This window comes from Carassius carassius, chromosome 50 (genome assembly GCF_963082965.1).
Source record: "Carassius carassius chromosome 50, fCarCar2.1, whole genome shotgun sequence".
NCBI lineage: Eukaryota > Metazoa > Chordata > Actinopteri > Cypriniformes > Cyprinidae > Carassius > Carassius carassius.
Genome location: NC_081804.1, coordinates 9,603,090 through 9,624,454, shown reverse-complemented (window position 1 = coordinate 9,624,454; position 21,365 = coordinate 9,603,090). Strand labels below are relative to the sequence as shown.

The window sequence follows — 21,365 nt, the reverse complement described above, 5'->3', positions numbered from 1 at the left end:
GTGGTTTTTATATAGCAGCATATTTATTTAACATTTTAAGATTCATAAAAAATAATCAGATAAGGAATACAAGGCAGGGTACGTTACTTTGCATAGTGATAATATAGATAAATATAAAGCATGGGCTCAGAAGTGCTTCACATATTAATCGTTATAAAATAATCAATAATATTTAAAGAAAAGTTTTTTAATCTAAAAAAAACTGGCACAGTTCATGTTGTCCAGCTGCAGTGCCTTCCCGCTGTCATTGTGGCAGAGGTACAAGTACTTTGACGTAGTTCATGGGAAATAAGCCAGCCTCCCCTCTGATCATTCCCTCACACCAGTTCTCATCGATCTGGCTGGTCAGAATGATGATGTCGCCCTCCTTAAAGCCCAGCTCACCCTGGTTTTCTGGCTGGAAACTGTAAAGTGCCTGACAGCAAGGTTGATCCAAGGGGGGGCCGCAATCATCTAGCACACAAGAAGAAAAATACATTTTATTTATGCAGCTTCTTTCCCAAGGTTAAAGGGTTAGTTCACCCAAAAATTAAAATGAAGCCATAAATGACTCACCCTGAAGTCATCCTAGGTATACGACTTTCTTCTTTCAGACGAATCCAGTTGGAGTTATTTAAAAAATTGTCTTTGATCTTTCAAGCTGTTTAATGCAACTCAGCGGGTGTTGGATTGCAACAAGAGAAGTTTAATAAAAAGCGCATCCAACTAAAAAAAAGAAAAAAAGTCTCTCACACGGCTCCATGGGATGAATAAAGGCCATATTCAAAACTTAATAATCACTTGAATCTAGCTTGCACTCACTGTTGTAAACAATGCAGTTCCGGGAGAATGACGTTATGAGGGCAGCTTTGCGCATGAGCCGTTCAGACGTGACGAACGCAGAAATGCAGAGGAGACATCAAAACAAAACAACGGTCACTAATTAGAAGTACAAAACAAGAATTTGTAAAGAAGAAGGTCTGAGAACTTCAATATAAGCAAAGAGGAGACTGGTTTTCCTTTGCTAAAGTAAGGAAACTTTGCTTCCTTTGCTCCTGTTAACAAAGCTGGTTTTCAAAAGACTCATACATACGTTGCATGCGCAACACTGACCTCATAAGTCACTCCCCTGGAACTGCTTCCATTTTACACAGTGAGTGCAAGCTAGATTAAAGTGATTATTACATTTTGAATATGGATATTTTTCTTAGAAAAACTCATCAATTCGCTACAGGAGGCCTTTGTTCACCCCCCGGAGCCAGGTAAGACAGTTTTTTTTTTTTATGGATTAGCTTTTTATAAAAATTATTTTGAATTGATACAGTGCAACATCCACTGAGTGGCATCAAACAGCTTGAAAGATCAAAGACAATTTTTTAAATAACAGACTGAATTTGTATGAAAGAAGAAAGTCATATACACCTAGGATGACTTCAAGGTGAGTAATTTATCGCTTAATTTTCATTTTTGGGTGAACTAACCCTTTAAGGTCACTTTATAGGAGGGACAAAAATCGTGGAACAGACACATTCTAATGTTTAATAAATATGAAAGCATTACTTGTTACTATTATATTCAATTATATTAATATTTTATAAATTAAAGTAAATTTAAGTCTAAGATCACATTGAAATATCAATATTTAAAAACTATTATTTAAAATTAATTGAAAAAAAAGATTCTGTGACTATTTCTAGCTCACTAATCACATACACACATTTGTGACACTTTTGTGACTCATTTGTGACAAATGTATGTTCACTTCTGAGTGTTTAACATTTTGAGCAGTCATTACTACAGTCTTTAGTATCATACTCTTATTCAGAATTCTAATATGCTGATTTGCTGCTCAAGAAATATTTCTTATTGTCATCAATGTTGAAACCTGTTTAATATTCGAATTAACTACTTAATATTTTGTGGAAACCATCATATTTTTTTCAGGATTCCTTGATGAAAAGAAAGTTCAAAAGAACAGCGTTCCATTCAAACAGAAATCTTTATTGTCACTTTTGACTAATTTAAAGAATCCCTGCTGAATTAAAAAACAACAACAACTCACTGTTGCTGGTTGGCCTGTCTGTTGTTTGAGCTTTAATGGTGACTTTGTTAGGAGGGTGAACCACAACCGTTGCATCTGGTATAGAAAGACATTAGAAGCAAAGCAAGCTGGGGTACTTCCAGCTACCTGATACAAAAGCGTACAAGAGAGTTTGTGTATCACATTTAAAATGACTTACATTTTTCACTCAAAGCTTCGGTAATCTCAGTATCTGTGGTACATAATACAGCATTTCAGCTAGCAGAGCATTTAGAAACTCTTTGTGAACAGTTTCTGTTTAATGTAATCAAACATCTTAATATCACACCTGATGACTGACCTGATGAGCATGTGGAAAATCCATAAGTATCCGTGTAGCACACTGTGCTCGCAACTGATTTAGATGCAAATTCCCTTTTGGGTTGATTGCTTGCGTCGGCTATCCTATATACAGTGAAAAATAAGCAGGCAAATTAAATGAAACCAAGGTAAGTATAGGAAATAAGTAAAGCTGAAATCATGATTCTAACCTGCTCTGTAAACTACTCCTGAGATGTTCTAGAATCTGGTGTGACTGGCGGTGGTAGTCCATTACTGCTTCTAAGAGACCTGAGAGGTGTTGCATCCGTTGTACCTAAAAAAAAAAAAAATAGTCAAACAAATTACGAATTAAAAAAGGGTAAACAAATAAGCAAAAACAAATAATACAATTATATATATATACACACACTAACTTACATCTCTCTCTAGGAGATTAAACATGCTTCTCTCAGCCAGTTCTTTGGATTCTTCAAACTTTTCAAATGCTTTCTTAATTTCGGAGTCTGCAATCTTTCCTTTACGCCTTTTTTTGTAATCAAAATCTAGACGCCGACCTTCAAGTTTTTTCAGATGATACTGATAACCAGAAAAAGAAGAAAAGCTATGTTTATGTCTTCATTCACCACAAAATGCATTCCATTTCCACTTTAAATGCTCAGAATACATATGAAATCATACAAATCACAACATTACATGTATCTTCCAATGCATCTACAAAATGACAGGTAATCTGATCATTAGTAAATCTGATTTTATCATCAAAATTATATTGTGCTCATTTACAACATACAGACTGACCGCGATTTCCTTCAGCTCTTTGTGCTGCAGGGACTGCAGAGGATCAATGAAGGTTCGTTTCACTCGGACATCCATGCAGTCTTTTGCCTGGGCTACTTGTTTCAAAGCCTCTCCCATTTCAAGCAGAGCAAAACCTACAATTGTAGCAAAACTCAGAACTTGTATTTTGGCATTTTTTTTAGAGCAGTAAAAATTTTAATATTCATTGCGTTTAATTCGTCTCAACCATACCAAAACCAGACTCTGCTCCAAGCTCATTGCCATAGCGCAGCATGCAGTCTCCAAGAATGCCCTCTGTCTGAGGATAGCCCACAGCCTTTACCTGCCCACGAATTTTGGACACTGTATTGAGCATGCTGAGTTTTGCTCTGTATGCTTGAAGAACAAAAATGCAAAAGAGAATCAATTAAATATAACAACAGTACTAAAAATCACATTAACTAAACATTCAAAAAAAAAAAAGAATGTATTTAAATAAATGTTATAATAAATATTATAATATATCATACATAAAATTATAATATATTGTATAATGTACTTTTATAATAAATATTATAATAAATTGTATTAAATGAATAAAAACCTGGGTTTGGCTGAAGATATCCTATAGTTTTTGGAACAAGGTCGAGAATCAGTTTGTGGGTAATATCAGTTTTCTACAATAAAATAATCAATAACTTAGAAAAACAAAAAGAGACATTTTGATGCACTGAGATCTTGAATTTCTAATCTTTTTTTTCTTTATTTATTGATGTTTATACCCTTTCCATGTTGATGAATTCCTCATCCAGTTTTGTTCCTTCAACTCCATTGATCTTTTCCTTTAGCAACTGTAAATATAATCAAAAAGGTAAAAAAAAAAAGTGGGCTTGACAAAACAAAATTTATGCAATAAGTTAAGAAAGTTGATATGATTCAGTAGACATTTATGAAAATAATCAGATGAATGTTTGACTAATCTGACAAATTTATATTCTCCATAACATATAAAATATTAATGGCAATTCAGAAAGTGATCATGATTACCTTAATAGTTAATAAAACAATGATTTGATAATGAGTGGCTGATCTGATTGCAGCACAATCCACTATCTACAACATTTCCAAACAAAACCCGGAAATCCACAAGCCTCGCCTTTTTTAACACATTGTGATGACTGAGCATCTGTTTCCTGTGGTTCATAAGCCAAGCTGTTTATGAAGGTCAATTGTTTGGCCAATGCGTCCAAAACACTAAGAGGATTCAGACCGCCAGGAATGAATCGAAAGAATGTGGCCTTGCAAACTTTTTAATAAACATACTTTAGTTGCTTGGAGACCTATAAACTTTCCTTAATACTGTAAACAAAACCTCCAGGAGTCAATGGTCAGTCTTTATTATAAATTCCAGGAGATTTTATTATCCACAATAAACTTGAACAAAAACAATAGCAGATAGTAAGTGGACTTCGGATCCAAGAAACCGACAACACCCATGTGCATTTGTCTAGCTAGTTTTCATTTCGGCACATTCAGCCTCAAAACCTCTGCAGTAACTCAACACTTTCTCAGAAACACAAGAAGGACATGTTTTCTGGTGTGGAACTAAAGTACTTAAACCTTTCTTTTTTTAAACAGGAACGAAACATTTATACATAATCTAACGCCCTGTATGTTTTAGCTTGGTAATACATAATTAATTGGGACATAATATCAGGTCACCCCAGCCTGGCAGCAGTAGCTCTGTGCGAAGTGCGATTAATGCCCGCGAATCGATTCTTTTGAACAATTCGTTTCAACGATTCAGTTCAAAGAAACAGATTCGTGAATCCTTTACGTCTTGAGGTTATTGCGTCACTGCAAGGGTCATGCCACGGTCACTGATAATTATATAATAGATCATTGGTCACTGTACATATCGCTAGCATTTTAACGATATAACGTGGGTGTTGCAATTTAAAATATGTCTCAGTTCAGTTCAATGTAAATATATTTACTTTACACACTAGGCTACTAAACTTAATTTACATCTCTGATAAAATGATTTGCACGTTTTAATAAAGTGTACATTTTATGCTACAGTTCTCTTCTCGATATGGTTCTTCTCACGTTCAATGAATCGATAAATTGTTCATTAGAGGACCACAGGGACCGATTCAGTCCGACTCTCTCTGGTGTGTTTCAACTGATTCATTGAAATGATCCGATTCAAAAGAACAGTTCATCATCACGAATCCCCCACATTGCCATTACAACATCCACCCAGCCAACAAACGCAGTGTCACAAAAGTATAACAACTCTTTAACAGCGCGATTTAAAGCGCAGTTACGTGCACATAGAATTAGTAGGCTATCGTTCTGAAGAAATGACTCGATCACTGAAATGAATCTTGTTTGCATCGTCCCACAAAAGCTTCGAATTACCTGACTTGCTTTGTGAAATTGTTTCTTCAATCCGGCCACTGACATTCTAATCCGCGTTCGTCCCCAAATGTTTCACATGAACAAACATGTCGGGGTGGTTATCTCTGCCTGTGAGTCCACATTGCTCTCCTCCCTCTTCCGTCCGTCGCAATATTTTGCACCTTGGGACATTGCCCAGATTTGATTGGTGGGGCTGTGCTGAGATCCTGCAGCTATGACGGTCCTAGAGGTCACTCGTCGGCTACATCTACTGCAAGAATTCCAGGCCTTAGCAGACATAAAGTATTATATTATTAAAGTTTCCATAAATAACCAGCATTTCTGCATATGGAAAGACCAGGGCTGGTTGTCACACTTTTTACTCCAGTTTTTTTTTCTCAGGATGTTTTTTGAAAGTCAGTTTTTGTATAGCATGTATCTCAGCTTCTGTACATTATACCGTTTATTGAATACCAATTGACCAATTATGGAGCATGTTGTCACAGGTAAATTGTCACAATTAAACATGGCACTAAACAGCACGTAATGGCATTTTAAGCTAAATGTAAGATATGAAAAAGTATAAATGTAAATGATAATACACAAAAACAGTCCAAAAACATTGCAATTTTTAAAAGTGGAATAAATGTGTTATACACTACCAGTCAAAAGTCATTAAGATTAAAAAAAAAAAAAAAATCAAATAGGTCTTATGTTCATCAGGCTTGCATTTATATAATGCATTTATGCATTTATGTACAGCTGAAACAGTAATACTGTGACATATATAGTTTACAATAAATCTTTTCTATTTAAATATATTTTTAAAATGTATTTTATTCCTGTGATGGCAAAGCTGAATTGTCAGCAGCCGTCAGCAAGGATGCATTAAATTGTTCAAACGTGACAGTAGAGATGCTTATAATGTTACAAAAGATTTCTATTTCAGATAAATTCTGTTCTTTTAAAGTTTCTATTCATCAAATAATCCTGAAAAACACAAATATCCACAAAGCAGCACAACTGTTTTCGACATGGATAAAACGTGTGACAACTTGCCCCGCTCTTTATGAAAATACCCTTGTCATGAAAACACAATTCATTTGCATTCAGTTGTTTACCTAGCTACTTCAACAAAAATAAAATGAAATTGGATTTGAGCAAATTCATTCCTATACTGTTTGAATGTTTAATCAGTAAACATGGTGTTGTAGCATTTCTTGAGAAAACAAGATTTCAGTCTCTTTCAGTAATTCTCAGTAAGCAGGGAGTGGTCGTCTGGGACTGTTGCCAGCAGAATTCAACTAATGTTTTCCATCCAAGTCTCTGCTGCTCTTAATAACCTCCTCTTCATTCTCAATATAATCCGTGTCTATGTGTATGCTGAATGTAAATATCAAATTTAAATTAATGCACCCAATGAGTTATTAGTATTAAATCATAAACTCTCTTAATAATCTGTGTATTTCTTCTGGATGGCAGGGTCTTGATTGCATCTCATGGCCTCCTGTAAGGCCATGTTTCCCCACCTATGAACATCAATATGGTACATTAGTCCTGTTGGCTGGTTAATAATGCCACATGTGTAGTATGTCATATCATACATGACTTTGACAAAGCTACCTGTCCTTGAGTGTGCAGTCTGCCCCTGCGTTCTCCACCAGGAACTTGATGACATCCAGATGGCCCTCAGAGGCTGCAGAGTCCATCATAATCCACAGCATTCACATCTGAACTTCACCTTCATCTGAGGAATTAACTCTGTTTACACTGTTTTCAGTATAATTCACCATGAGGAATTAGAGATCATTTATAGAAAGATGTTAAAGAAACTTAATTCATATGCCATAGTGAAATCAAAATCAATTATATTTTGAATAAAGAAAATTATAAATAATTGTAATTTCTGTAATGTTTATTTAAATTATTTGTAAATTTGAATTCAAATGACAAAGGCAGAGCAAGAAATATTAACATAATATTTCAATACTTTACAATTTGAATATATTTCAATATATTATTTAAAACAAATTATATGTCACAAACACGCCAGGTTCCTCCTCCACACAATCACACCCTCACCTGAGTACTAATCACCACCACCTGATCCGCATCACCTTCATCCACCTCAGCACCACAAAAGCCACACACACGCACTCAGTCATTGTCTGGTCACGTTCGCGACAAGATCATTCCTGCGCTAACTATTAGGACTAACTCCTCTTTACCTTCTCTCCAAGGATAACCTCCGAAGTCTCTTCTTCCGTCTTCTCTCCAAGGATTACCTCCAAGATCCTCCCAAAGACCCCACGGTGCGTTTGTGTGGTACCCTCCTTCCCGGCACGGATCCCAGCACCCATCCACTCCTTACTTCCCGCTCCTCTGCTTGTGTCCATTTAATAAACTACATCTTTCATCTGTTACTCCTCTGTCTCCGAGTGATCCGTAACATTATAACTCTCTTTCTATATATATTCTTAAATTATTGAAATGTATAATATTGTAAAAGTATTTTAAAGTAATATATTTAATATAATATATTTGTATATAATAAACACTTAATTTAATACTTGTGGCTGAGGTCTATATGATAATATAGACATCCTACCTGTGCAGTGATACGATGTCCCCTCTGTAAGAAGCCAGAAGTATATTCATAATTTGGTATGCCTGTAATTCAAGAGAGAAATATTTATTTACCTCCATATCCTGACCGCATCAAGAATTTTACATGTATTTTATACGTATTTAATATATATACTGTACAGTGGGTATAAAAAAAGAGTCACACCCACCCTCCTTAAAATAATCACTTATTGTTGATTAACTGGGCCATGCAAGGACATTCACCTTCTTCTACTTTAACCACTGTGTGCTCAGTTTTACTATGAGCTTTTGATCATTGTCATGTTGGAAGGTAAACCTCCTTTCCATTGACCACTTTCTAGCAGAGGACAGCAGATTTTCCTCTATTTAAAATTTTCCTTCTATCCTGACAAGTGCTCCAGTCTCTGCTGCAGAGAAACACCTCATAACAGGATTTTACCCCCTCCATGCTTTACTGGAGGAATGCTGATATTTGGATGGTGAGCTGGATTGGATTTATTGTTTAGTGTTGAGGCCAAGTCATTCAGTTATATTCTCATCTGCCTCAGAATCTTCAAGGTTTGTTTTAGCTCAGTCGTGACTGCATGTGGCCTTTTTTGAGGAGTGTCTTTTTTCTTGCAACTCTCCCATTCAATGCACATGTGTGGAGAATTTGTGATATTGTTGTCACACGCACACAATGACCACTCTTTGTCATAAATTTGTTCAGCTGCTTCAGAGTCGATGTGGGGCTCTTGTTCACCTCTCTGCTCAGTTTGGAGTGACGTCCTGGTTCAGGGAGGATCTGTATTGTACCAAATACCTTCCACTTCTTAATAATAGACTTCACTGTGCTTCTACACATTGACAAAGCCTTTGAATTATTATTATTTTTTTTGTATCAATCTCCTGACTTGTGCCTGCCACAACTTTATCCCAGGGATCATTTGATGGGAGTCCATAGTTGATAGTTTGCTTCAGTTACACTACCAAAGTCTGAAATGCTCCAGGAATGCTCTTTTCATGGGGGGTGATCCTTTGTCCAACTCAGTGATTCTGGTTTTAATTTTTCCTGACATCTTACTGTTATATCTTTCACTTGGATGTTAAAAGTTATAATGTTATAAGAGTAAATACAGCTGGATAAACCAAAAACTGTTTCCGCTTTCATCTCAGGCAGCAAAGCAACAAAATGTGATTATTGTAAAGGGGGTGAATATATATATATATATATATATATATATATATATATATATATATATATATATATATATATATATATATATATATATATATATATATATATATCATTAACCAGTTCCTTTGACAAAACAGACATTTATTAGAAGCCTTTTTTAAACCAGATAATAGGCTTAAGGTTTGTCAGATTGCTAGCCAGAGGCAGGTGGTCCCTGGGGTCTTATACTAAAGAGCATATAATTGGATATAAATGTATAATACAGGATGAGTAATCAAACGTTTTGGTCCGACCTTGCAAATTTTAAATGCATATGTCTTCTAAAAGTTCATTTTAATCTGAGTTAAGGAGTGCAATAGCCATAAATATAGAAGATAAAGAACATGGTCTAAAATCCACAGAATTTACATTTTGATTTCATACTGGAGTTTACTGATCCATTTCCTCACCTCACAGAAATGGACACCCCTCCATGAATTTCCATTGCAGTCCAGTCCAGGAGACCAACACACGAGTCTCAGAACCCCAGGAACCACGATCAGCACGACACCAGACTGACTGGACTTCCCAGGCACAGATGTCTGCATTGCAATTACAATATCCATCATAAATTATTAGGCTTTCAATCCTAAGCAGTTTACCATTGTGAAATATGCACAGAGAAAATATAAATCATTCTGGATTGTGTCCATTAGAGGGCAGTAGGGGAATATCCAATTATTTTTTTAGACTTTAATTCATGGACACATCCACTGCTATTCATCATCACTGACGATTGTTACCATTATTGCTAATTAACAGGGTAGAGGCAATTTTAAGTAGTTACATGTAAGTGGGAGAAAATTTAATTGAGTAAAAAAAATCCTGTTAGAAATGTGAGTGAATTTAAACTAGAGATTGAGGAAATTAACCACAACTGATGTTAAATCTGCAATATATCACACAAATATGACTCATCATTTTCCAGCTTAGTCACAAACTCACCTTTAAATGAAACATTCAGGAAAAATCATTCATTCCAGCCACCTGCATCATGCAAAGCATGCTGCAGATGGCATGGGGTGACATCACTTGGTCACCTGACAAGGGGCACAGTCCTCCATTACCTAGGGTTTCAGCCAATCCCGCGCCAGACTCGCAGGTGACTTCTGTCGATAAACACTGAGACATATGCAAAATGAAAATTTTGCAACCATGCCTTCTTTCTTATCAAGAATATAATACATAAAACTGAATACCTGTAACATTAAATCCAGTGTAGAATTGATCCCCACACCTTCTGGAAAGCACTGGAATGGTTTAGTTATGAAAAACAGATGAGATTAAAAGACCCTTTGTGATGTAGAAACAAAATTGATCTTTCGGGGAATTATACTAGACTTACTTTCTTCTCTTGTAAGTAAAATGAAAGAGCGATGGATGATGTCTTTTCGCAGGTTTTGATAACTGCAACAGCAGTGATGACGGTTACAATTAACACTAACAAATAAACACTGAATAACAGAAAAAAAATCTATATCTCATAAAAATCACATGGCGTGCAGGGTTTTCTTTTGTTACTTAGTTTTTTTTTTACTTTTTGGTCTTTTTCCTACACACCTATCTATTATCTGCAGGTGTGTGATGATTATTGTTAGTTTGATCATAAAAATCACATAAAAATACCTGGTGCAGTTTAGGTTTGCATGCTCTTTGTCTTCTGATGATAATCAAAACCAGTAATAATGTGGTTTGCTTTAAGATTGCTTTTATGCTTTATTTTTCATCAAATGTAGCTGGTTAATGTAAAATTTAAGCTTACAGACTCACACTTTTCTTCTTTGTCAGTGACTGGTCTGGTTGGCAGCTGTTTTATGACTAAAACAGTCAATAAAAGCACATTTTTGTTCATTTTTAAACAAGCAACACTGTTACGTGTAATAAAAAAGTGTATATAATGGCTCCTGACTCAACCAGCGGACTATGAGGCACACCTGCAAGTACGTTTGGTGTATTTAAGCACTGCTAAGCCAAAAAGTCTTTTAACTGAACATCAAACTCTTGAGTCCAGAACTGAACATAAATCAAAGAAGTGCAATATGTGGAATGAACTGACTGAACATACCTTGCTTGGTCAGGGTAAATGGAGACTCGCATTTGGAATATTCCTCCATCCCTACAAATCTGTGCACATAGTCAGAACCTTGCTGGTCCACTGCGAGACCGTATATGAGAGGCCAGGAAATCTCTCCCAGAATGCAAGGTTCAGCCAAGTCTCCTAAGGAAAGTCTAGAGTCCGAAAAACAACAGAATCTCATTTAAACATCAAAGGGCTAACTGAATTCATAATTTGCTAATAATATTAAATTTGAGTACTAAAAAAGAAGCAGTTGCAATTGTAGTTCCTTTTATTTTCTGTAGATATTTATATAACATAATATAATATAATGAATTAGCCTATAGCTGAAATTTGTAAGCTTGGTTAAGATAAATTCAACAAATTTAAGTTCCTACGTTTATAAAATATGAAAAACGTGTTTTCAAAATACAAATTATATTTTATAATGATCATATACTGTATATTTCACATATCCCAAAAGTTTGGGGTTGTAAGATTTTTTTAAAGATAACGATAAAGATACAGTTCTAAAAATCATTCTCAATATTAAAGATAGCAGAGTCCACAATACAATAATATAATATATAAAATAACAATAAAGTAACGATATCGTTGGAATCATTTTCAGAACATCTCGGTTACGTATGTAACCTTGGTTCCCTGAATAGGGAACGAGATGCTGCGGTGACGTCACCACGTATGGGAACACCTTCGGTGTGACGAATGTCTGAAGCCCTATACCATCCCGCCAATCCTATTGGCCAAATAGCGCGTGGCACCGCCCAGCATGCGTAGGCATATATATACCTGGTGCCGCGCGCCATTTACCTCAGATTTCATGACGAAGAAGAGAAGAAAGCTATCAAGGTATGGCACGGCCAGAACCGCAGCATCTCGTTCCCTATTCAGGGAACCAAGGTTACATACTTAACCGAGATGTTCCCTTTCATAGGTCACTTCGATGTTGCGGTGACGTCACCACGTATGGGAACGCTATACCATCACGCCTGACGTACCTGATAGCTTGGATCCAAGGAAGCATCTGCTCAAGCGGAGAGAACCCGGGAGCCAGGAGCCATCCTCACATCCAGACTGTAAGACCTGATAAAAGTGCTCGGTGAGGACCAGCCTGCCGCAGCACAGATATCATTCAAAGAAGATCCACTGAGAAAGGCTTGAGAAGAAGCCACTGCTCTTGTGGAATGACCTTTTACTCCTAAGGGCGAAGCGAGCCCGCGCGCCTCATAGGCCAAGGAAATAGCCTCCACCAGCCAATGGGACATGCGCTGTTTCGTAACTGCATGGCCCTTATTCTTATGTCCAAAACAGACAAACAGCTGGTCAGACTCACGCCATGGGGCAGTGCGATCCACATAAGTCTTCAACGCCCTCACAGGGCAAAGACTTAGATCTCCAGACTCTGTCGCAGGAGAAAAAGCCTCCAGGACCACCTCCTGAAAATGAAAAGGATTAGACGCGACCTTAGGAACATAATTAGGCCTAGGTCGCAACAACACTTTCACAGAGCCTGGTGCAAACTCCATGCACGAGGGTGAGACAGAGAGAGCCTGTAAATCCCCAACTCTCTTGAGGGAGGATAAAGCCATGAGAAGAAGTGTCTTCAGAGTCAGGAGCTTATCCGATACAGTTTCCAGGGGCTCAACGGATGCCCTGACAAACCCAGTAACACAATGGATAAATCCCATGAAGGAACTCGCACAGGGCGGAAAGGTCTCAACCGTCGCGCACCCTGTATAAAGCGAGAAACAAACCAGTGGATGACGACCCACTGAAACACCACCTATATGCTCATGGTGAGCTGAGATAGCTGCCACATAAACCTTCAGGGTGGCTGGTGTCAATCCCTCCGAAAAACCGTCTTGAAGAAACTCCAGTATTGAAGCCACAGGGCAGTAAACTGGATCCACATCATGAGTTTCACACCATGTCATAAACAGTTTCCACTTGAAAGCATATAAGCGTCTCGTAGAAACTGCTCTAGAGTTCAGTATAGTCTCGGTAGTTTCAGCAGAAAGACCGGGACAAATCAACTCACTCCGCTCAGAGGCTCCACAGATCTGGCCTCGGATGCCAGATCCGCCCCTGTGCTTGCGATAATAAATCCCGTCTGAGGGGAATCTCCACCGGAGAGCCCGCTAACAGATTGATGAGATCCGCAAACCACGGCTGTGTGTGCCATCGCGGAGCCACCAGCAGCAGCTGTCCCACTCTGTCCCGCCGTATTCTGCATAATACCGCTGGGACCAGCCGAATCGAAGGAAACGCATACAAACTGGTCCTGGGCCAGCTGTGAGCTAGCGCATCCAGACCCAGGGGTGATGGAGGGCATAGGGAGAACCATAGCGGGCAATGCGTAGTCGTGCTCGACGCGAATAAATCCACTTTCGCTTCCCCGAAAATATGCCATAGGTGATTCACCGTTTGGGGGTGTAATCTCCATTCCCCTTGTTCCAGAGCCTGTCTGGATAGTAAATCCGCTCCGAAGTTCAGTCGTCCGGGGATGTGAACAGCCCAGATCGACAGAAATCTGTTGTGAGACCAAAGAAGAATACGCCTCGCCAGCCTGCACAGGGGGCGAGAACGTAATCCTCCCTGATGGTTCAGATAAGCCACGACCGCAGTGTTGTCCGTTCTGAGAAGCACATGACGGCCAGTCAGTAGACTCGAAAAATACTAGAGAGCCAGAAAAACCGCCAGTAATTCCAATTTGTTTATGTGCCAGCTGCGTTGTGCCGCTGTCCACACTCCGTGGGCTGGGCGCCCCTGACAAACAGCTCCCCACCCGGTCAAAGACGCATCTGTCGTGACAGTCTCTCGGGAAGCACAAATTCCCAGCCGAACCCCGGTGAGGAGAAATTCGGCTGATGTCCATTGTTTTAACGACATCACACACCTCCGCGTCACCGAGATCGTTCGATGCGGAGAACAACGGGGTGAAATATTCTGTCGTTTCGTCCACCACTGAAACGGGCACATGTAAAGCAAACCCAGATGAATCACGGGAAGCGCCTCCGCCATTAGACCTAACAGTCTGAGGCACAGTCTCACTGTCACTGTGTGACCCGCCCTGAAGTGCTGAACGCATGACATAATCGACTGAGCGCGCGGGACAGAAAGCTTTGCTGTCATCGCGCGAGAGTCCAATTCTATTCCCAGAAAAGTAATCCGTTGAGAGGGGACTAACACACTTTTCTGGAAGTTTGTGCGTAAACCCAGGCTGTGTAAATGATTCAGCACAATATCTTGATGAGAGTGTGCTTGAGTCTGAGATTGCGCTAACACCAGCCAGTCGTCCAGATAGTTTAACACACGGACGCCCCGGAGCCGCAACGGGGCCAGAGCTGCGTCCATGCATTTTGAGAATGTACGGGGAGCTAGCGCTAAGCCAAAGGGAAGAACGTGGTACTGATACGCTTTGCCCTCCAAAGCGAATCTGAGGAACTTCCGGTGTCTCTCGATGATCTGAATATGAAAATAAGCATCCTTCAGATCGATCGTGACAAACCAGTTGTTTGGTTGAATCTGAGACAAAATAGATTTTACCGTCAACATCTTGAATTTGCTCGACCTGAGTGCAAGATTCAGACGGCGTAAATCCAGAATGGGTCGTAATCCGCCGTCCTTTTTTGGTACCACAAAATAACGGCTGTAAAACCCTGACTCCATCTGAGAGGGGTGTACTTCTTCTATAGCCCCTTTGCTCAGTAGAGCTAACATTTCCTGTCTCAGCACCGCCATGTCCATCGGTTTCATCACCGTGGAGAGAATTCCGCGGAAAGGGGGCGGGCCTTTCCGAAACTGAATGGTGTATCCGTGACAAATTGTGCGTAACACCCATTGAGAAATGCCGGGCAAGCGTTCCCACGCGGCCCGAAACAATATTAGCGGTTTCAAAATGTTCGTTTCCTGCAACGCTGTTGCACACATAGAAATGTCCGGGCACGAAAGACTCACGGTGTTCGTGCACAGGGGAAGTATATGCATAGCAGCCGTTGCATCTCGTTGTACGTAATCCTGAAACGTGTCCACGGCAGGAATTAGGCCAACAGATTGAGCATCATGCTCATCATCCTCGAGCTCTGAAAACTGGATCGTGCATAGTGTCTGAGGAAGCGATTGGTGTTACAGTTCGCTCCAATGCTGTTCGAGGCGCTGTTTGCGGCGAAACAGTCAGGGTTTTAGCGTGGGGACTGCAATGAGAGTGTTGGATGCGCGAAAGCGGTCCAACAGTGCTCTCTAGCGGAGGGCACAGTCCCTGGCAGGCAGCGAAAAAAACAGGAGCTGCTGTTAGGTGCCCGAGAACGAGAGGCATTGGGCGTCGAACTCAGGTTCGACCTTTTTCGCTGGCGTTGTTGAGCTGGTGGAACAACCCTAGGGCCCCAGTCCTTGCGAGGGGGCGCCATAGGTGAAGGCTCTTCCCGAGAGAACGCGCGGGCGCCTGACGGCGTTCAACCTCTCTGAGTCTGCGGGGAATCAGCTGGCGGAAAGCGGCTGATTGCTGTTTCGCTGCTCTGAACTTCTCCACCACTGAAGTGACAGCCTCTCCAAATAAACCGTCCTTAGACACAGGGGCATCCATGAGGAAAGATTTATCCTTTTCCTTTATATCGGTGAGATTAAGCCAGAGGCGGCGCTCAACCGTAATTAATCCAGCCATGGAACGGCCCACTGCTCGAGCAGTATGTTTGGTAGCACGAAGCGCCAAATCAGTTGCTCGCCGTAGTTCCTTGACCGCCTCAGGTGTAATGCCGTCCCCCTCGTCCAATCCTTTTAACAGCTCCGCTTGGCAGGCCTGAAGGACCGCCATAGAATGAAGCGAAGCAGCCGCTTGGCCAGCGGCCATATAGGATTTTCCCACTAAACTAGACGTGACTCGACACGCCTTCGAGGGGAGGAGGGGGCGGGACTTCCACGCCGCGGCCGAATTAGGCGCAAGATGTTCGGCGAGAGTCTCTTCCACCGGCGGTATCGCTGTATAGCCATGACTCGCCATGCCCGAAATGGTGGCGAAATCCGCAGCCGCAGTGTTCGTGATGCGCGCCGCAAACGGCTGTTTCCAGGACCTCGAAACCTCCTGGTGGAGGTCCGGGAAAAAGGGTAAAGGCCTCCGGGGCTGCGCAGGTGTCCGACTAGTTAGGAAACGGTCGTCCAGCTTCGAAGAAGGTTGGGCCTCGGCCTTCTCAACCTCCCATTCCAGCCCCAATGTACCCACTGCACGGGAAACCACATCCAACAGCTCACTGTAGGAGGGGGAAACACGCCTCTCCTGTCCACTACGAGGGAGAGGGCTCGTGTCGGCCGCGAAGTCCTCGGACCCCGAGGCCGCAGTGGAAAGAACGTCGTCATCATGGCGGTCACAACCGAAGGTGATGGCACTACATGCCCCCGGTGTGGGCTGTAAATCCTCACAGGAAAAGTTCAAAAGTTTTCCTGTGTATTAGGGTAGGGGAGAGCGAGCGATGTGGAGAGTAATTTTCCATCGCTGAACTGTCCTCGAACTCCATGTCACACGTGTCACCCCAAGCTATCACCTCGTGCGGTGCCTCGGCAGTCGCAGAAGTGGTGTGGCGGGGGTTAGACACGGCAACATCGGAGAACACATCTACCCTAGAGCGAAGCACTCTGAGTCGCAGGCCATCGCAATGGGGGCATGAAGAAAGGCCGCTAAGCGCCTCCTGTGCGTGGTGTAAGCCTAGGCAAACTACGCACCTGTCATGAGTGTCCCCCTGAACGATGTACCTGGTACACGGGTCCTTGCACTTTTTGAAGCTCATCGCGTCCGCGGAGAGGAGTATACTGCTCGTAGATGATCGCTGAGAACGCGAGACAATAGGGCACAGAAGATTCGCTTCGTACTGAAGGAATGAAATCTGAGGTAAATGGCGCGCGGCACCAGGTATATATATGCCTACGCATGCTGGGCGGTGCCACGCGCTATTTGGCCAATAGGATTGGCGGGATGGTATAGGGCTTCAGACATTCGTCACACCGAAGGTGTTCCCATACGTGGTGACGTCACCGCAGCATCGAAGTGACCTATGAAAGGGAACTATTTTTTTACAGGTGATGAACGAAACAAACATTTGACAGCCAATCAGAATCTATCCTGCTGGAACGCGCTCTAGAATTTAAAGTGGCAGACGCACGTGAGCTTAGAATAAACAGACGATATCATTCGCTGATGTGGACGTTAATATCGTTATTTTTATAGTTATCATTCTTGGTGTGAACGGGGCTTTACTTACAGTTATTTGTTTCAAATACAGTAAAAACTGAAATATTGTGAAATATTATTACAATAAAAAAACTATTTAATACATTTCAAAATGTAATTTATTAATGTGATGGCAAAGCTGAATGATCTCTCTGGTTCTTTATATTCTATTTTTATTATTATTATTATTATTATTATTATTATTATTATTATTATTATTATTATTATTATTATTATTATATTGTCTTGTTTTCACAAAAATTTTTTTGAGATTAAACAATAATTGGCAGACGCCCCATAGTGCCACTGTGGACCCCCTAAGGGATGAAGAGACCCCCTGCTGAAGATCAAATCAATTGAATTGGACTGTTGTGTGGCACCTCCATCCACGGTACAAACTGAAATTCCCCATTTCGTGCCACCCTCTCTTACGTCTTCTTTCTCCTATTCAGAAATGCAAAGGAAATGAGTCACGTTGTGATATTTTTCAAGAAAGAATCAATTAGAAAATAACCTGTGCTACTTTAAGGCTTCTTCGCACGTCTTTTTCAATAGACTGTTATATAAAAAGAACAACAACAGCGGAAACAGATTTGACGCACCTTCACAGAGGAGAGTTGTTTGCATTTAATAAACAGCTTTTGTGTTTCCTCTATGAAAGTAGAGAAATCTGGAATGACAAATCTTCCCTGCAATGCCTTCAGGATGAAAGACACAAAGCCAGTCACGCACCTGCAAGATGTTCACAAATGAAGCATATTAGCAGCATTAAAGATTAGGGGTGTTCAGTATTTATATTTAAGATGCTTTAAATTTGACCACTGGTGTCAAGATTCAGTCTGGGCTGTGAAAAGTGCTCCTGTCAACAGTTCCATCTGCTTCCTGTAATTTATGCATCAGGCCGTAGCAGTCTTTAATCCGTGGGTCTGTTCGGATGATTCCTGAGCTCCACAGGACCTGCCGAAATACAGACAGATATGACATCCTGCACTATTGAATATTAGCTCATATTAAAGCAATAGTTCACCCAAAAGGGGAAAATTGCTGAAAATGTACTCACCAGTAGGCCATCCAAGATGTTAATGGTTATGTTTCTTCAGATTTGGAGAAATGTGGAGCAGATTTGGAACAGATTTGGAGAAATTTAGCATTGCATCACTTGCTTGGATTCTCTGTAGAGAATGGGTGCCGTCAGAAGCAGTTCAAACAGGTGATAAAAACATCACAATAATCCACACTCTAGTGCATAAATTAAAGTCTTTTGATGTTAAAAGCTGTGTGTTTGTAAAAAAATTAATCCATCAATCGACTAAAATAAGAGTCCTCTATTTATAATATTGCTTCTCCATTGAAAACAGTTCTAAACAAATATGTCATTGGATTTTTGAGAGATGCCTCTTAGATGGACATGCAGCTTTTCACTTCACAAGTCATTAACTGATGGACTGAAGTTGTGTGAATAACTTGTGAAATACTGTGAAGTTTTTATCAGTTGTTTGGACTCTCATCCTGATGGCACCCATTCGAGGATGTAATGCTAAATTTCTCTACTCTATATAAATCTTTGGGTGAACTATTCCATTAAAGATGCTTTTTATGTACCTCAAAAAACTGATTGCAGTTGACTCTTCCCCCAGAGGCAAAACTATCAAAGAGCACCTCAGCAGCCCTTTTGAAAAACAATGTTTTGTGTATGTCAGCATACATGTGGCTATAGCTCATGAAGCATGTTAAGCAAATGCTGCCTTGTGCATTTGAGACTCACGTTTTTTTGCTTAAAATAACATTCTCTGGTTGGCCCAAATGTTGCCATGCTTGGCTGGCTTTAGGTTTGTTCTGTTCTGGTACTGTCTGTATTGTGCCTCCATTGCTTATTAAAGATGGCATGCCTAGAGAAAAGAATGGGCATTTTATTAGTGCAGAAAAATGAAAACTAGACTAGCATTTCCTGAAGAAAAAAGAACTTGCCAGGCAACTAAATATTATATATACACTACCGTTCAAAAGTGTGGGGTTGGTTTTTGAAAGAAGTCTCCTATTCTCACCAAGGCTACATTTATGTGATCATTAATTAAAACGATAATATTGTGACACGTAATTACAATTTAAAATAAAAGATATCTATTTTAATATATTTTCAAATGTTTTTATTCCTGTGATTCAAAGCTGAGTTTTTATCATTATTTCAGTCTTCAGTGTCACATGATCCTTCAGAAATCATTGTAATTACGCTGTAATTATTTATTATTATGTTCAATGCTGAAAACAGGTGTGCTGTTTAATATTTTTGTGGAAACCATGATAAATCTTTTTCAGGATTCTTTGATTAATGTAAAGTTCAAAATAACAGCATTTATTCGAAATAGAATATTTTAGAACATTATTTATTTACTGCCACTTTTGATCAATTTAATGGATTCTTGTTGAATGAAATTATTCATTTCTTTAAAAGATTTTGCTGATCCCAAAACTTTTAAATGGTAGTTTACATAAAAGATTATAACAAATTACAGCTTTAAATTAGATATTATTATATAATATTATAAATATTAGATTATATTTTATATCTCTAACTAAGTATTTTATCATTATAATATTTAATTAATTAATTAAGCTTTGGTAATATACGTAATATATCATTTAAAAGGACATCGACATATTTTCATAATTAAGACTTCATGTATGTGAGACAGCTACACACACAAAATCAGCACATAGCCTAGACACTGTGCAGTTTAGCAAATAAAAGTGCCCCTATTATGCCATTTCCAATATTGCCTTTCATGCAGTGTGTAATGAAGCTGTATGCAGAGGTGGAAAGAGTACAAAAATATTCTACTCAAGTAAAAGTACCATTACATTAATGAAATTTTACTTAAGTACAAGTAAAAGTACCAGTCTAAAAAATCAACTCAAGTAAAAGTAAAAAGTAGCTCATTTAAAATTTACTCAGAGTAAAAATTACTTAGTTACATTTTAACAGTGGGAGGGAGTCAAAAATGGGACAGGCCAAGGGTGTCAAACTCAGTTCCTGGAGGGCCACAGTCCTGCACATAACCCTAATTAAACACACCTGATCCAGCTAATCTAATCATTTAGGTTTATTTGAAAACTACATGATATGCGTGCTGGAGCAGGGTTAGAACTAAACTCTGCAGGGCTACGGCCCTCCAGGAACTGAGTTTGACACCCCTGGGATAGGCCTATTAATCTCAAACTAGTTGTTTTTAATTAAAGGAATCAGTTATTTAGAATAATAAAACATTTGGGCTGTTACCAGGCAAATCAGTATCAACAAACTCATCTTTTCAATACAGAGGAAATGCAAAAGCTTCATCGGACGTGGCATTTAGATGTATTTACACACTGTTTAGTGCAGGACAAGAATGCATTTAACCTGCAGTTACAAATGCATGAATAATGTTTTGATATGCCAGACATAAAATGTTGAATGCTCATTTGAAATTATAAAAACTTAATTATAAAAAAAAAAAAAATCAAAAGATACTTTAAATGTGAAATTAAAATGGCCAGTATGTGTCAGCAAGTCACTGTTAATAAGTGAGTCATTGCGATTGAACCAAATCATTTAAACGGTTGATTCATTCAGAAACGAAACACTGTCATGTTGCTCAGAGATGCAAAATTTTGCTTTGGTGGCTGTGTTTGGAATAAATTTTTGTTGTAGAAATACGGCAATATGGTGTCTAAAACGCAAGTCTCTTAG

At 39.5% G+C, this 21,365-nt stretch overlaps 1 protein-coding gene and 2 long non-coding RNA genes across 6 annotated transcripts in view; all 3 read right to left on the bottom strand.

Moving 5' to 3' along the window:
- Positions 1-4: 4 nt before the first annotated feature.
- Positions 5-9,886, bottom strand: LOC132133435 (endophilin-A3-like). Of its 3 annotated transcripts, none has more exons than XM_059546250.1 (13): positions 9,755-9,886; positions 7,145-7,262; positions 5,543-5,809; positions 3,901-3,969; positions 3,723-3,795; positions 3,371-3,514; positions 3,140-3,273; positions 2,759-2,917; positions 2,551-2,654; positions 2,349-2,464; positions 2,220-2,252; positions 2,042-2,116; positions 5-453 (listed from the first exon to the last, which is right to left on the bottom strand). In XM_059546250.1, the coding sequence occupies exons 3-13, from the start codon at positions 5,585-5,587 to the stop codon at positions 245-247; spliced, it is 1,161 nt and encodes a 386-aa protein (XP_059402233.1). In that variant the 5' UTR covers positions 5,588-5,809; positions 7,145-7,262; positions 9,755-9,886; the 3' UTR covers positions 5-244. The 3 variants fall into 3 exon arrangements, with proteins under 3 accessions (XP_059402233.1, XP_059402234.1, XP_059402235.1); XM_059546251.1 differs by having other exon boundaries at positions 2,361-2,464; XM_059546252.1 differs by lacking the exons at positions 7,145-7,262; positions 9,755-9,886 and having other exon boundaries at positions 3,723-3,743; positions 5,543-5,587.
- Positions 9,887-17,881: 7,995 nt separating this feature from the next.
- Positions 17,882-19,312, bottom strand: LOC132133436 (uncharacterized). 2 transcript variants are annotated; one of them, XR_009429151.1, is made up of 5 exons: positions 19,241-19,312; positions 18,699-18,810; positions 18,461-18,595; positions 18,241-18,370; positions 17,882-18,082 (listed from the first exon to the last, which is right to left on the bottom strand). It is a non-coding gene; the product is annotated as an uncharacterized LOC132133436 (long non-coding RNA). The 2 variants fall into 2 exon arrangements; XR_009429150.1 differs by having other exon boundaries at positions 18,241-18,595.
- A 95-nt stretch (positions 19,313-19,407) lies between these two features.
- LOC132133437 (uncharacterized) overlaps positions 19,408-21,365 on the bottom strand; it is a 19,970-nt gene continuing 18,012 nt past the window's right edge. The window contains exon 3 of the long non-coding RNA XR_009429152.1: positions 19,408-19,527. This is a non-coding gene — a long non-coding RNA (uncharacterized LOC132133437). The remainder of the gene's footprint in view (positions 19,528-21,365) is intronic.

What these genes read in the sequence shown, in the direction of transcription:
- LOC132133435 (XM_059546250.1), bottom strand. Translation starts at nt 5,587, where the DNA reads ATGTCAGTGGCCGGATTGAAGAAACAATTTCACAAAGCAAGTCAG. An exon ending in ATATCTTCAGCCAAACCCAG is followed by an intron (nt 3,515 to 3,722) that starts GTTTTTATTCAT and finishes TTGTTCTTCAAG; the next exon opens with CATACAGAGCAAAACTCAGC. An exon ending in CTCATCAGGTCAGTCATCAG is followed by an intron (nt 2,253 to 2,348) that starts GTGTGATATTAA and finishes TATGTACCACAG; the next exon opens with ATACTGAGATTACCGAAGCT.